The sequence below is a fragment of the Carcharhinus amblyrhynchos genome, chromosome 11 (assembly GCF_965287045.1).
Source record: "Carcharhinus amblyrhynchos chromosome 11, sCarAmb.v2.hapA, whole genome shotgun sequence".
NCBI classification, from domain to species: domain Eukaryota; kingdom Metazoa; phylum Chordata; class Chondrichthyes; order Carcharhiniformes; family Carcharhinidae; genus Carcharhinus; species Carcharhinus amblyrhynchos.
The window spans coordinates 15,254,871-15,270,768 of record NC_137334.1 but is presented as its reverse complement, the minus strand read 5'-3'; the positions used below and the strand labels follow the sequence as shown (position 1 = coordinate 15,270,768).

At 45.5% G+C, this 15,898-nt stretch overlaps 1 protein-coding gene across 2 annotated transcripts in view; it reads left to right on the top strand.

Annotated features, from left to right (window-relative positions):
- plekhm3 (pleckstrin homology domain containing, family M, member 3) overlaps window positions 1-15,392 on the top strand; it is a 110,380-nt gene extending 94,988 nt beyond the window's left edge. For both annotated transcript variants that reach the window (XM_080198600.1, XM_080198601.1), the window contains exons 7-8: window positions 6,007-6,164; window positions 13,398-15,392. In XM_080198600.1, coding sequence (XP_080054726.1) covers window positions 6,007-6,164; window positions 13,398-13,572 — 333 coding nt within the window. In that variant the 3' untranslated portion in view covers window positions 13,573-15,392. The remainder of the gene's footprint in view (window positions 1-6,006; window positions 6,165-13,397) is intronic.
- Window positions 15,393-15,898: the final 506 nt, after the last annotated feature.

Genomic DNA, 15,898 nt, shown 5'->3' with positions numbered 1-15,898 from the left:
AATTCCAGAGATTCACCACCCTTTGAGTGAAGAAGTTCCTCCTCAACTCCGTTCTGAACCGCCCCCCCTTTATCTTGAGGCTGTGCCCCCTAGTCCTACTGTCTTTTTTGAGCGGGAAGAGTCTTTCCACCTCTATCCTATCCATCCCATTCATCATCTTATACGTCTCAATGAGATCTCCCCTCATTCTTCTAAACTCTAACGAGTACAAGCCTAGTTTATTCAGCCTCTCCTCATAGCTCAACCCCCTCAACTCCGGTATCAGCCTAGTAAACCTCCTCTGCACTCCCTCCAGGGCCAAAATAAGGCCTGGGTGGGATTGTGGCTGGTGCAGACTCAATGGGGTGAATGGCCTCCTTCTGCACTGGAGAGATTCTATGATTTGCGAGGGAGTCCATGGAGAGACAAAATAGTAAAACATTAAAGGGATGGTAGGAAGAGGAAGACCTGGCACTCCTGCACAAACCTTTGAAGGTGACAGGATAGGTAAAGGTGGCTGCTTCAAAAAACACCATCCAAATGGCCATATGAATTAGGAGCAGCCCACTCTGTCCCTCGAGCCTTTGCCACCATTCAGCGCAATCAAGGCTGCTCTGATTGCAATGTAAATTCCACATTCCTGCCTATCCCTGATAACTCTTCATCCCCTTGTTTATCAAGAATCTAACAACCTCTGCCTTCAAATATTCTGCTTCCCCAGCCTTTTGGGGAAAAGAGTTCCAAAGACAATATATATGCCATATATAAATGATTTGGAGGAAAATGTAACTGGATTGATTAGTAAGTTTGCGGATGACACAAAGGTTGGTGGATTTGCGGATAGCAATGAGGACCATCAGAGGATATAGAACATAGAACATAGAACATTACAGCGCAGAACAGGCCCTTCGGCCCACGATGTTGCGCCGACCAGTTACAAAAACAATGACCCACTAGCCTATACCAATCCCATTTCGTCCATAAACCTATCCAGAGATCTCTTAAACGCCCCCAAACTAGACGCATTTACAACTGCAGCAGGCAGGGCATTCCAATCCCTCACCACCCGCTGGGTAAAGAACCTACCCCTGACATCCGTCCTGTAGCTACCCCCCCTTAATTTAAAGCCATGCCCCCTCGTGCTAGCTTTCTCCATCCGAGGAAAAAGGCTATCACTATCCACCCTATCTAAACCTCTAATCATCTTATATGTTTCAATAAGATCCCCTCTTAGCCGCCTTCTTTCCAACGAAAACAACCCTAGATCCCTCAGTCTCTCCTCATAGGACCTCCCCTCCATACCAGGCAACATCCTAGTAAACCTCCTCTGCACCCTCTCCAACGCCTCCACATCCTTCTTGTAATGCGGGGACCAGAACTGCACACAGTACTCCAAGTGCGGCCGCACTAGAGTAGTGTACAGTTGCAACATTACACTGCGACTCCTAAATTCAATCCCCCTACCAATAAACGCCAAGACACCGTACGCCTTCTTGACAACCTTATCTACTTGATTCCCAACTTTCAGGGATCTATGTACACACACACCTAGATCCCTCTGTTCATCCACACTATTCAAAGTCCTCCCGTTAGCCCTATACTCGACACATCTGTTGCTCCTACCAAAGTGAATTACCTCACACTTCTCCGCATTAAATTCCATCCGCCACCTCTCGGCCCAGCTCTGCAACCTATCTAAGTCTCCCTGCAGACTATGACACCCTTCCTCACAATCTACCACACCTCCAATTTTGGTGTCATCAGCAAATTTACTAATCCACCCAACTATACCCTCATCCAGATCATTAATAAAAATTACAAACAACAGTGGCCCCAAAACAGATCCCTGAGGCACACCACTCGTAACTGCACTCCATGATGAATATTTACCATCCAGCACCACCCTCTGTCTCCTATCTGATAGCCAATTCCTGATCCAACTTCCTAGATTACCCACAATCCCATACATCTGCATTTTCTGCAGAAGCCTACCATGGTGAACCTTATCGAACGCCTTACTAAAATCCATGTATACCACGTCAACTGCCTTACCCCCATCCACCTCTTTGGTCACCTTCTCAAAAAACTCAATAAGGTTAGTAAGGCACGACCTACCCGCTACAAAACCATGCTGACTATTTCTAATCAATTCATTACACTCCAAATAACTATAAATCCTATCCCTAATAATTTTTTCTAAAACCTTGCCCACAACAGAAGTAAGACTCACCGGTCTATAATTCCCGGCAAAGTCTCTGTTCCCCTTCTTAAACAATGGGACAACATTCGCTATCCTCCAATCCTCCGGGACTACACCAGAGACCAATGACGACCTGAAGATCTGAGCCAGAGGCTCTGCAATCACCTCTCTAGCCTCCCAGAGAATCCTAGGGTAGATCCCATCCGGACCAGGGGACTTATCTATTTTCAGCCCCTCAAGAATTTCCTGATCTATAGCAGGATATAGATCAGTTGGAGACTTGGATGGAGAGATGGCAGATGGGGTTTAATCCAGATAAATGTAAGGTAATGCATTTTGGAAAGCCTAATACAGGTGGGAAATATACAGTAAATGGCAGAACCCTTAAGAGTATTGATAGGGAAAGGACCTGGGTGTACAGGTACACAGGTCACTGAAAGTGGCAATGCAGGTGGGGAAGGTAGTCAAGAAGGCATACAGCATGTTTGCCATCAGCGGCCAGGGCATTGAGTTTAAAAATTGGCAAGTCATGTTGCAGCTTTATAGAACCTTAGTTAGGCCGCACCTGGTGTTCAGTTCTGGTCGCCAGAATACCAGAAGGATGTGGAGGCTTTGGAGACGGTACAGAAAAGATTTACCAGGATGTTGCCTGGTATGGAGCATTAACTATGAGGAGAGATTGGAGAAACTTGGTTTGTTCTCACTGGAGCGATGGAGATTGAGAGGTGACCTGATAGAAGTCTACAAGATTGTGAGAGGCATGGACAGAGTGGATAGTTAGAAGCTTTTTCCCAGGGTGAAGAGTCAATTACTAGGGGGCATAGGTTTAAGGTGCGAGGAGCAAGTTTTAAAAGAGATGAACGAAGCAGATTTTTTTACACAGAGGGTGCCTGGAACTCGATGCGGAGGAGGTAGTGGAAGCGGAACCGGTAGTGACTTTTAAGCAGCGTCTTGACAAATACATGAATAGGGTGGGAATAGAAATATGGTCCCCGGAAGGGTAGGGGGTTTTAGTTCAGTCGGGCAGCATTGTCAGTGCAGGCTTGGAGGGCCGAGGGCATGTTCCTATGCTGTAATTTTCTTTGTTCTTTGACTCTCAACCCTCTGAGAGAAAAAATTCTCATCTCTGATAAGGGTGACTGATTATTTTTAAATAGTGACCTCCCCCCCGCGTCTGTCCTAGATTCTCCCACAAGAGAAAACATCTATTTGGTTTCGACCTCTCAGGATCTTGTGTGTTTCAATCAAGTCACCTTTCACTCTTTTAACCTCCAGTGGATACAAACCAAGCCTGCCCAGCCTTTCACACACATTAACATCCTTTTTTATTATTCACTCGTGGGACATGGTGTCACTGGCTAGGCCAGCATTTATTGCCCACCCCTAGTTGCCCTTGAGAAGGTGGTGGTGAGCTGCCTTCTTGAATCACTGCAGTCCACGTGCTGTGGGTTGACCCACGATGTCGCTATGGAGGGAATTCCAGGATTTTGACACAACGAGTGCGAAGGGACAGCAATATATTTCCAAGTCAGGTTAGTGAGTGGCTTAGAGGGGACATGCAGGTGGTGCTGTTCCCACCTGCAGTCCTTTTCCTTCTAGATGGAAGTGGGTTTGAAAGATGCTGTCTGAGGATCTTTGGTGAATTGCTGCAGTGCAACTTTTAGATAGTACACACAACTGCTGCTGAGCATCAGTGGTGGAGAAAGTGGATGTTTGTAGTTCTGGTGCCAATCAAGCAGGCTGCTTTGTCGTGGATGGTGTTGAGCTTCCTGAGTGTTGTTGGAGTTACACCTATCCAGGCTAAGTGGGAAATATTGCATAACACTCCTGACTTGTGCCTTGTAGATGGTGGGCCCATGTGTTCTTTGATACAATGTACTGTGGTTAAAAAGTATTGTTCTGCAGCATTCTATCCCATTCATGACACACATAAGGATTTATGATTGCATTAAAAGGATTCTGCTGATTTGCTGATGACACCAATTTGCTGATGACATCAAGATTGGTGGAACGGCAAATTGTGCAGAGGGTGTGGAGAGTCTGCAGAAGGACCTAGATAGGCTGGGCGAATGGGCCAGGAACAGGCAAATGGAATTTAATGTTGGCAAGTGTGAGGTGGTCCAGTTTGGTAGGAATAATGGTAGGAAGGACTATTACTTACATGGCGAAAAACTGCAGCATGCGACGGTGCAGAGGGACCTCGGGGTCCTTGTGCATGAGTCGCAAAAACCCAACCTGCAGGTGCAGCAGGTGGTCAGGAAGGCAAATGGGATGCTGGCCTTCATAGCAAGGGGGATTGAATATAAAAGTAGGGAGGTCTTGCTGCAGCTGTATAGGGCACTGGTGAGGCCGCAGCTGGAGTACTGTGTGCAGTTTTGGTCGCCGCACTTACGCAAGGATATTTTGGCCTTGGAGGGAGTGCAGAGGAGGTTCACTAGGCTGATACCGGAGTTGAGGGGGTTGAACTATGAGGAGAGGCTGAATAAACTAGGCTTGTACTCGTTAGAGTTTAGAAGAATGAGGGGAGATCTCATTGAGACATATAAGTTGATGAATGGGATGGATAGGATAGAGGTGGAGAGGCTCTTCCCGCTCAGAAAGGACAGTAGGACTAGAGGGCACAGCCTCAAGATAAAAGGGGGGGGCGGTTTAGAACGGAGTTGAAGAGGAACTTCTTCACTCAAAGGGTGGTGAATCTCTGGAATTCTCTGCCCGTTGAAGTGGTGGAGGCTGCCTCGCTAAATATTTTTAAGACGCGGGTTGATGGGTTTTTGATAAGCAAGGGGATTAAGGGTTATGGGGAGAGGGCGGGAATATGGAACTGAGACACGACAGATCAGCCATGATCTTATTGAATGGTGGGGCAGGCTCGAGGGGCTGGATGGCCTACTCCTGCTCCTATTTCTTATGTTCTTATTCTTGGACTACATACACGGAACATTACAGCGCAGTACAGGCCCTTCGGCCCTCGATGTTGCACCAACCAGTGGAACCAATCTAATGGCCAAAGGGACTAAAGACGGACAAGTCACCAGGATCCAATGAACTGCATGCTAGGATTTTAACGGAAATAGCTGCAGTGAACCCATTGAATCTGCTGTAAATGTGTTAAAATTATTGTGGGAAAGCCCAAAGTGTTAAAGCAGGACTTGAGAACGTTGCAGAGGGACGCAAAAGCAAACCAGAATTGTGTGGTCACTGCTACATTGTAGAAAGTGCACAGCAACCTTCCACAAACTGCAATGTGACAACGTTTCCACCCAGGATATATCCCATAATCCCATTATATTTACTCTGCTAATCTCCCTGACACTAAAGGGCAATTTAGTGCAACCACTCCATCTAACCTGCCCATTTTTCGGACTGTGGGAGGAAACTGGAACACGAGGAGGAAACCCATGCAGACACGGGGAGAACATGCAAACTCCACACCGACAGTCACTCGAGGCCAGAATCACATCCCGGTCCCTGGTGCTGTGAGACAGCAGTACTAACCATTGTGCCACCGTTCTGCCCCATGTCAGAGGGTTTAGGGTTGAAGAAGGTTGCGGAGATAGGAAAGGAGACGGTTGCAAACACAAGAATGAGAATTTGAGCTTTGGACCGGGAACCAGTCAGCACACACGGGTGATGGATGAAGGAGGATTGTGCAAGGTAGGATGAGTCACTATTTACAGAGGGGGGAAGTAGGAAAGGGGCGCAGGAGATCATTGGAATCGTTAAGCCTGGAGATAAGAAATGCACAGAAGATTTTAGCCGCAGAAATATTCTGAAGTCTTGTCTCTGATTTCACATTTCATTTTAATCTCTCTCCTTTTCCTTTCCAGGTCTTCGAAGGCAAGCTCGCTCCATTCCTCGTGAAGATTAACAAGTTTGCCAGTAGTCATGTGTACAGCTGCAGCCTGTGCAGCCAGAAAGGCTTCATCTGTGAGATCTGCAACAATGGCCAAATGATTTATCCCTTTGAAGGAACTGCTACCAAAAGGTTAGTTTGTCAGTGTCTGCTTCGATCAGTGGGCAGACTATAGGGTGCTTGTAGCTCGGTACACTTGCTGGAAACTGCATGTGTTCACGTGCAGGGAGCTGTCCTTGGAGACAAAAGGAAAATGTCCAGACATTGCACATTCACAGAATCATAAAATTCCTGCACTGCAGAAGAGGCCATTCAGCTTATTGAAACTGCACCAACAACAATTCCACCCAGACCCTATTCCCATATTCCCACCTATTTACCTTGCTAATCCCTTTAGACACTTAGGGGCATCTAACCTGTGGGAGGAAACCGGAGCATCTGGAAGAAATCTGCACAGACAAGCTCGACAGAGACAGTCACCCAAGGCTAGAATTGAACACAGGTCCCTGGTGCTGTGAGTCAGCAGTGCTAAACACTGTCGCAGGAGTAGACATGCTCATTACTCCTGTACCCTGATGAAAACTTGGGCTCAGTCAAGTCCAACACCAATGTATAGTAGTATAAGCTTGTGATCTCTTTCGGGGTGAGAATACCCTGATTATGAATTAATTTCTGTTGTTTTCAACCTAGAGCTTTCCTTCAACAATGCAATTTGGCCTTGGGCTAATTAACAGTAATTAAAAAGGGAAAAATATGCGTAATGTGAAAAGGAGTGATTTCAAAGCTGGGGCTCACTCCTTTTTTTAAGCCCTTTGAGCTTGGCAGTGTGAGGCATGGCATATTTATGACAAAGTTGGTTATGTTGTTGAATAAGAAGTCTATATTATAACCTCATGAGTTCCAAAGAGATTCATATGTGTGCTTATGTCTGTTGCTAGGCTGTTATTGTCTAGTGGGCCAGTGGCACAATGGATAACATGTCTAACTACAGATCCGAAGATTCCAGGCTCGACTCCTGGCTCAATGTGTAATTTTGGGTGGCACAGTGACTTCACAGCGCCAGGGACCCAGGCTCAATTCCAGCCTTGGGTCAACTGTCCTTGGAGTCTGCATGTTCTCCCCATGTCTGTGTGGGTTTCCTCCGGGTGCTCCAGTTTTCTCCCACAGTCCGAAAAATGTACGGGTCAGGCTAATTGGCCATGGGATTAGCAGGGTAAATGTGTGGGGTTAGGAGAGTAGGGCCTGGCTGGGATATCGATGGTACAGACTCGATGGGCCAAATGGCCCCCTTCTGCACTAGCGATTCTGTAATTCTGTGATACGCAGTGAGCCATTTTATGTCTTCCCAACCCCTCTCTGTGAAAAATTAAAATGTTCCAGTTGCCGTAACCTTATTGACTAGCCAAAGCTCTGGTCACTTTGAGGTAAATATGTTGGTTAAGCTCTTGCCCTGCTGAAATGTGATTCAAGGGCTATGTTTGAAAATGGTTTCAATCTATACAGCAAGTTCCTTTCAGCTATAATGAATCTTGTTGAGTTTTCCATGAGTTTCGTGTCTAGGCAAGCCAATTTTGGAGCCCTCTCCCTGACCGGTCCTTGTCTGCATGACTCACTTTGCAAGCACGCTGTTCCTCATTTTCCCTGTGTTTCAGAATGCAGTAGCCATTATGGGTTGTGGTTGCTGCAAACAAAGAGACTTGTTTCAACATGGAAGCAGTTGGAAATGCTCATCTTGACTTTCCCTAATGACTCTGGTTTGGTGCACTGTGTGTTGTTTGACATATACTTAGAATCATGGCATGTAGCATGCACTGACCCTCAGTCAGTGTTGATTTCGGTGATCCCAGCAGTAAACAACAACTTGCATTTATTCACACCAAAACTTTGCCTATGTGTAGCCGACAGGATCTTATGATCTTGCAGATGCTGCACCCCTGCCATGGATTTCCCCATGGCGAGAGATGCATTCCAACAGGAGGCCCCCATTGATAACAACAGGTCCATGAGATCCTGCCACAAGCAACATTATGTTCAAATCACCAACAACCTGTTTTGGTCCCCCCCACACCAGTGTTATAGTTGAGAAACCCCACCAAAGCCTCTACTTTCTCAGAAGGCTACAGAAATTTGGCATGTCCGCTACGAATCTCACCAACTTTTACAGATGCGCCACAGAAAGCGTTCTTTCTGGTTGTATCACAGCTTGGTATGGCTCCTGTTCTGCTCAAGACCGCAAAAAATTACATAGAGTTGTGAACATAGCCCAATCCATCATACAAACCAGCGTCCCATCCATTGACTCTGTCTATACTTCCCGCTGCCTCGGAAAAGCAGCCAGCATAATTATAGACCCCACACACCCTGGACATTCTCTCTTCCACCTTCTTCTGTCAGGTAAAAATATACAGAAGTCTGAAAAGTCTAAGCCATACCAACCAACTCAAAACCAGCTTCTCCTTGCTGCCATCAGACTTTTGAATGGTCCTATCACATACTAAGTTAATCTTTATCTACGCCCTAACTATGACCGTAACACTACATTCTGCAGCCTCTCCTTCACCCCTATTTACTCTACGAATGGTATGTTTTGTCTGCATAACTTTCAAGAAGCAATACTTTTCACTGTATCCCAATCCATGTGTCAATAATCAATCAATCAGTCAATCTTGGCGCCGCCAATCACATCCCACCCGTAATGAATCATGGAATCCCTACAGAGCAGAAGGAGGCCATTTGGCCCATTTAATCTGTACTGACCATAATTTCACCCAGGTGCTATTCCCATAACTCCACATGTTTACCCTGTGATTAGAACATAGAATTCCTGCAGTACAGGAGGAGTCCATTTGGCCCATTCAGGGGCACCAACCACAATCCCACCCAGGCCCAATTCCTGTAATCCCACACTTCACCCAGCTAATAATAAGGGATAGGAGCGGGGGAAGGGGAAATCAGGGCAGGGCAAAACCCCTGCTCTTCAGAAACTTTCACATCCACCTAATGCGGGCTGACAGGGCCTAGGTTTAATATCTGATCATAAAAGCACCTCCAACATTGCAGCACTCCCTCAGAACTGCACTCCAGCATCAGCCTAGATATGTGCCTGAGTCCCCAGACTGAGACATGAGCCCAGGATCTTCTGATTTAGAGGTGAAAGAATTACCACAGAGCCATAAGTTACACATACCAAATCTTGATGCAGAAAAACACCCTTGGGCACTTTACAGAGAACAAAAGGAAAGGATGTCAAGAATTTCTTATAGAATTGGGTTCAGAGAAGGCCTAAAGTCACGGAGGGAAGTGGGGAGATCAAGGGGGCTTGATGGGGACTAGAGCTAATAGGACAGGAAAAATAAGTTGTTACCACTCTTAGTGAGGTGGATACTTCTAAAATAACATGAGAGGTATGTATAAAGGCAGTTGACTTTGGTTATTTTGCAAAGCTTGTCCATATCTGTGTGAATTGTTGGTATTAGCACAAAACAAACATCTTGTAGCTCATCAGCTAGACCATGTTACTTAATATTTGTTTAAACAGTCTGGGCCAGGCATGTATTTTTTTTCTCTATAGTCTTTCTCTGTTCCATTTCCCTTCAAAGAAACTGTGCAATTCATCCAGCATTCAAGTTGTGCTGAGGCCAACAATAACTCTTCTGAAAGTCATAAAGACTATAGACAAGGCTGAGACAGCTGAGTGCAGCCGGATAGATGTATCAATGGCCCCATCAGAAACACCCCATTTTCTTTGAAGCAAGGCCCAGCTGTTTGGGTGGACCACATCCTAGATTTAGCACAGGTGTGCTGTGCCAGTGCACCACCTGACCCCTTCACTCTGTAACCAAAGGGATGACACTTCAACTTAGACCAGCGACGGGCAACCGAGTGGCCCTCCTTCATCTCAGTGGACCACAAGGTTGAAATTGGGTTTGTTCACTCACCATGACCCCATGAATAAGATTAAATACATTTAATACATGCCAAATATTTCATAACAAGGCATACAAAATGCTCAATCATTCATATATTAATAGAACTGTCATCAGTTTATTTATTAGTGTCACAAGTAGGCTTACATTAACACTGCAATGAAGTTACTGTGAAAATCCCCTTGTTGCCATACTCCGGCGCCTGTTCAGCTGCGCTGAGGGAGAATTTAGCATGGCCAGTGCACCTACTAGCACGTCTTTCAGACTGTGGGAGGAAACCAGAGCATCCAGAGGAAACACATGCTGACACGGGGAGAATGTGCAGACTCCACACAAACAGCAACTCAAGCTGGAGATCGAACCCAGGTCCTTGGCACTGTGAGGCAGCAGTGCTAACCACTGTGCCACCCCTTCAAACTTCAAATGCAAAAAAAAACAAAAAAAAAAATTACTCTTCGATTGGACGGAGAGAGAGAGTGCATGGCTCTGTCAGTCAACGTTGTGAGCAATTAATATGCACCTCACTTCACTTGCCCTTGCTTATCGCTTTAGTCATACTGTTAGGAAAAAAATCTATGCAGACGGAAACCAGGGAATGTGGCAACTCTGTGTGTGGGCAGCAGTGAACAAAATGTGTCATGCGCTGTACTCAGAACCCTGATGGGTCGCATGCAGATTGCCCACCACTGACTTAGAGCTTGCCTTGGGGAGCTCTGCATTGGGGATGGTGGGGGCAAGTGATCTTATTGTTTATAAAGTCAGAACGAGAAAGAAGGACTTGTGTTTATATAGCACCTTTCACAACCTCAGGACATTGCAAATTTGCACCTATGAGTGCATGACCAAATTCCTCTCCAACTTGATTTTCAAATTTGCCGATGACACCACCGTAGTGGGTCAGATGTCAAATGATGATGAGACAGAGTACAAGAATGAGATAGAGAATCTAGTGAACTGGCGAGGTGAGAATAATTTCTCCCTCAATATCAACAAAGGAGATTGTCATCAACTTCAGGAAGCGTAGAGGACAACATGCCCCTTTCAACATCAATTGAGATGAAATAGAAATGGTCAAAAGTTTCGAATTTTTAGATGTTCAGATCACCAGTAACCTGTCCTGGTTCCCCCATGCTGACACTATAGTTAAGAAAGTCCACCATCATCTCTGTGTTCTCAGAAGAGTAAGAAAATTCGGCATGTCAGCTATTGCGCTCATCAGCTTTTATAGTTGCACCATAGAAAGCATTCTTTCTGGTTGTATCACAGTTTGATATGGCTCCCGCTCTGCCCAAGACCGCAAGAAACTACAAAGGGTCATAAACGAAACCCAGTCCATCACACATTCCAGCCTCCCATCCATTGACTCTGTCTAACTTCCGCTGCCTCGGCAAAGCAACCAGCATAATCAAGGACCCCACACGCCCCAGACATAGTCTCTTCCAGCTTCTTCCATCAGGAAAAAGACACAAGTCTGAGGTCAAGTACCAACCGACTCAAGAACAGCTTTTTCCCTGCTGCCATCAGACTTTTGAATGGAGCGGTCACACGTTAAGTTGACCTTTCTCTACACCCTAGCTTTGCCTGTAACACTACATTCTTTCCTTTCTTTTCCATCTCTATGAACGATATGCTTTGTCTGTACAGTGCGCACGAAACAATACTTTTCACTGTATACTAATACATGTGACAATAATAAATCAAATCAAAGCACTTTACAGCCAATGGAGTACTTCTGAAGTGCAATCATGTAAGAAATGTGGCAATCAATTTATGCTCAGCAAACAGTAACCCAGTAAACCTACTTCAGATGTTGGTTAAGAGAGCAGGACAGTGGGAGAACTGCTCTCCTCTTCCTTGAATAGTATCATGCAATCTTTACAGCTTTCTGAGAGAGTCAATGGGACCTTGGTTCAGTGTTTAACTCATTTCTTCAGGACAAGTTTAAAGAAATAACTTGGCCGTGAGCTGCTTGTAAGCCAGGAGGATCCCAACTGCAGGCTTAGTAAGGAGTTCTCGGGCCACCCCAGCCTTTGCCTCTCACTTTGCACATTTCCTTGTGCCTTCGACTCCTGGTGTCACACTCCAAGTGGGCCAAACATTTTGAGCCTGAAAATGGGCCGACACAAACGTCTGGGCCCCTGTGCTGACAGAACATGTTGCAACAAATATATGGTCAGTGAGTTAAGTTTTCATTCACCGATGCACAAGATTGCAAGGCAGCAGAGACTGTTTTGCAATTGATGAGTAATGATTAACCTAAAGCATTGGTTGCTTTTATTTGTACAGAGCTGACGAGATTGTGAAGGTAGTCGGTGGGTCTCGTTCCTTAGTCTTTTTTCGGTTTTCATGAATAGGCCAGATTTGAAGAAATTATGAAACTGTTTTGTTATTTCCATGTACAAATACTTGGTGCAGGAGACAAAGTGGATTACCAGTCATGGGAAGCTCTTGCTGCTTCCTGTTCATAACTCCAGTTCCACAGGCTCTTCAGAAGTGTGCAGCCTTCACGTGTGGAACTAGGCAACAAGTGGCAGTGGGCTGTTCGACTTTGGGAATGTCCCAGCATTCCTCTGCTCACACCATGCCTGCACACCTGCATAATGTTGACACAAAGCTAGCCAATGTTAATTAGTCACCAAAATACCTGCTCATTTTCATGTCCATTGCAATTCCTGTTTTGATATTAAAGTATGTTAATTCTTTCTAACCACTGCCCCACTGGCCATAGAGCTCGATAGCGCATCTGTTCACATTTTATAAGTTGTGACAGTAGACTATGCGGCACAGTGGCTAGCACTGCTGCCTCACAGCGCCAGGGACCCAGGTTCAATTGCAGGCTTGGGTCAAATTCTGGTCTGTGCAAATTCTGAACGTTTGCCCTGTATCTGCTCCGGTTTCCTCCCACAGTCCAAAGATGTGCTGGTTAGATGTATTGGCCATGCTAATTTCTTCCTCTTTGGCTACGTTCCAGCGCCTGTTCAGATACACTGCCTGAGGGTTAACTTAGTATGGCCATTGCACCTAACCAGCACATCTTTCGGACTGTGGGAGGAAACCAGAGCACCCGGAGGAAACCCACATAGATGTGGAGAGAACGTGCAGTCTCCACACAGACTGTGACTGATAAGATTATTAAAAGCTCCTGGTGATTACATTACATTACAGCAATGATAACCTGTTGCTAAGCATGTCACTGGCTGTAAAGAAAACGTGCTGGTTAGGTGCATTGACCCGAGCAGGCGACAAGGAGAATTTCACAGTAACTTCATTGCAGTGTCAACGAAAGCATTACTTATGACTAATAAATAAACTTTACTTTTACTTTAAAAACAACCTGGGCCGCCCTGTGATTTTGAAGGGCATGATCGAAATAAAAGCTTGTCCTCTCTGCCTGCATCCCAGTTTGGTAATGTACATGGGCTTTATTCTTTCTCTGCAGGTGTGAGATTTGTGGGGCTGTGTTCCACGTGGAGTGCAAGTCAAGGAGCGTCCCCTGCCCGCGGTGCGTGCACAGGGAGCTGCAGAAGAAGCCACGGTCTTTCTGGCGCAAGTTGGACTTGGAAGACAACTTTGAGCTTTGCAATGCCTTTGAATTCTCCTGTCCAAACAGCTGATGTTCAGGTCAGGTTTAGCCCAGTGTATAATCCTCCCAACTAATCTGTCATGGACTGAGTTATAAAGTTGGATGCTCTTTGATCCCTGTGCACAGGAACACGATGGATTGAAAGGGGGTATTTTGGTGATGAACGTAAGCTGGGGTGCAGTGGGATGGAGTATTGCAAAGAAAGGAGCATGAAGTGCGAGAGATCCCCCACCCCCACACTTGTCACATTAACACACAATATCATAAATATACCCGCTGTGAGTGTGCTGCTTTGTTTCCAACATATCTTCACACAGACAGTTGAAGAGTGAAATGAGAGTGGATTGGGTTTCCAGTGGATGCACATAATCTCCCCTTAATTTAGCACCAAATGAGCACCTCATTCTGTGCTGGTATGCAAAACGGTGCAGTCACTTTGCCGCAGTGATGTTCATAGCTTGGGGCTACAATGCACTCTTGGACTGGGGCAGACAGTACATTGCATCTCATTTTTACCAGACTGATCTTGGAAGTATTTGATGTGGGCATACTTGAGTGCCACAGAGAGGTAAAATATTCCATTTCCCATTGCCTGCATCCCTATACTTAACACTAGCTTCACCCCTTACCCCAGGGCAGAAGAAACATACATTCAAACTCCCCGGTGTTGGGCTCATTTCTTTTCCATCTTTGCAATTTTTCTGGAAAACATCAGGCCAAGGTCTATCACTTACTGATTATTGTTGCGGAAAAGATATTATAGCAATGGTTTTTCTTTCTGCTCTTTGAAGAGATCAGGCGCTCTGTAAATTTAAGAACTGCTTTATTTTTTGTTCCCTTGTTTTATTCCACAATATGTTTCTCCCCCTTCCCCATTCTTCCCTTCTCCCACACAGTGGCATCGCTGCCAAATTTGGAAGCCATTCTTCCAAATCTGACAACATCCCAGAATAAAAAAGAGGGAGGTTAGTTTAGAGAGATGATTAAAAGGGTTAACGTGAGGAATGGGAAGGATGTTTGAAAAGCAAAGTAAAAAGGGTTCAGGCTCCAAAAGGCCTCACAAGGAATCAATGTGAAATCTTGCTCTGGTTTCTTTTAATAAGGCAGACGAATTAGCATAAAGTATTAATTTTTTTAAATTAATCTATTAATAAAATGTGTGTAGTTACAAAGGTTGACCATCACCTGGAGCCCACGGATGGAGTTTAGATTCATATAGTCGGCATTATTGAAGGTGCACTGTGTCCAACAGTGCGTTAATGGTCCTGTATGCCCAGAGAAAACTGGGATTACACCCGGAATGAGAGTTGATCCATAGTCAGAAGCTGGCAAAAGATCTTTCCAGTGAAGAGTGGGATTTTGCGGGATTTTTCGGTCATGGGAAAAATGCGTTTTCCTCACTCATTTTCTGCACTTGCATTTTATTTTCTGTCTCTTGTTTTTTTGCACTACGAAGTCCCACCGAAAGATATCAGTTTGAAAAGTTAGTCACGCTCAGCACACAGTGAATGGGTTTGGAAGGATTTTTTTTTAAGCATATTTAGGGCAGAACGGTTACTGCAAGTCAGGGATTGGGTTCAGGGGTTCAGTAAGCACGATCCACACCTGTGGACCCACCAACTGGCACACATACAAATTCTGTTTGGGTTACGAAACCACTCAAGTTAGACCTTCACCAATGAGCGATGCGCTTTTTAAATGAGGTTTCCGAGTACAACAGTGAGCTGACTGGGAGAGGGTGTGCAGATTTCCACTGAAACAGCAGCAGCAGGCCACAGCATGTATTGGATTTGATCCGCAACCACTTGCATTAACATGTTTGTGTAAACGATGGAGTAAGAAGTCTCACAACACCAGGTTAAAGTCCAACCAATTTATTTGATAGTAAACTCTCAAACTTTCGGGGTTTGCCCCTCTGTCAGGTGAACAGAGAGTTCTGGCCTCCATTCACCTGACGAAGGGGCAAACCCCGAAAACTTGTGAGTTTACTATCAAATAAATTGGTTGGACTTTAACCTGGTGTTGTGAAACTTCTTACTGTGTTTACCCCAATCCAACGCCGGCATCTCCACACCATGAATGATGTAGTGCCATGTATCGGGGGAACTGCTGTCATATTTTGGAAGAGAGAAGTAAGTGGCATTGCTTCTTAACCAGTGAACAGCGGAAGTGTTTGATGGAACCAGCGGAAATGTAACTTTTCTGTTCCATTTCGATACGCTACAGCACAGTGCAGTGTGTCCCCGCTGAAGCCTAGGGGAACATCATCCCCTCGTTTGCTCATCTGCCGTCCCCCTGCTTCAGACCCATGACTTCTTCTGTCACTTGAAAAGAAATTGTGATGCCGTGACTCTCAA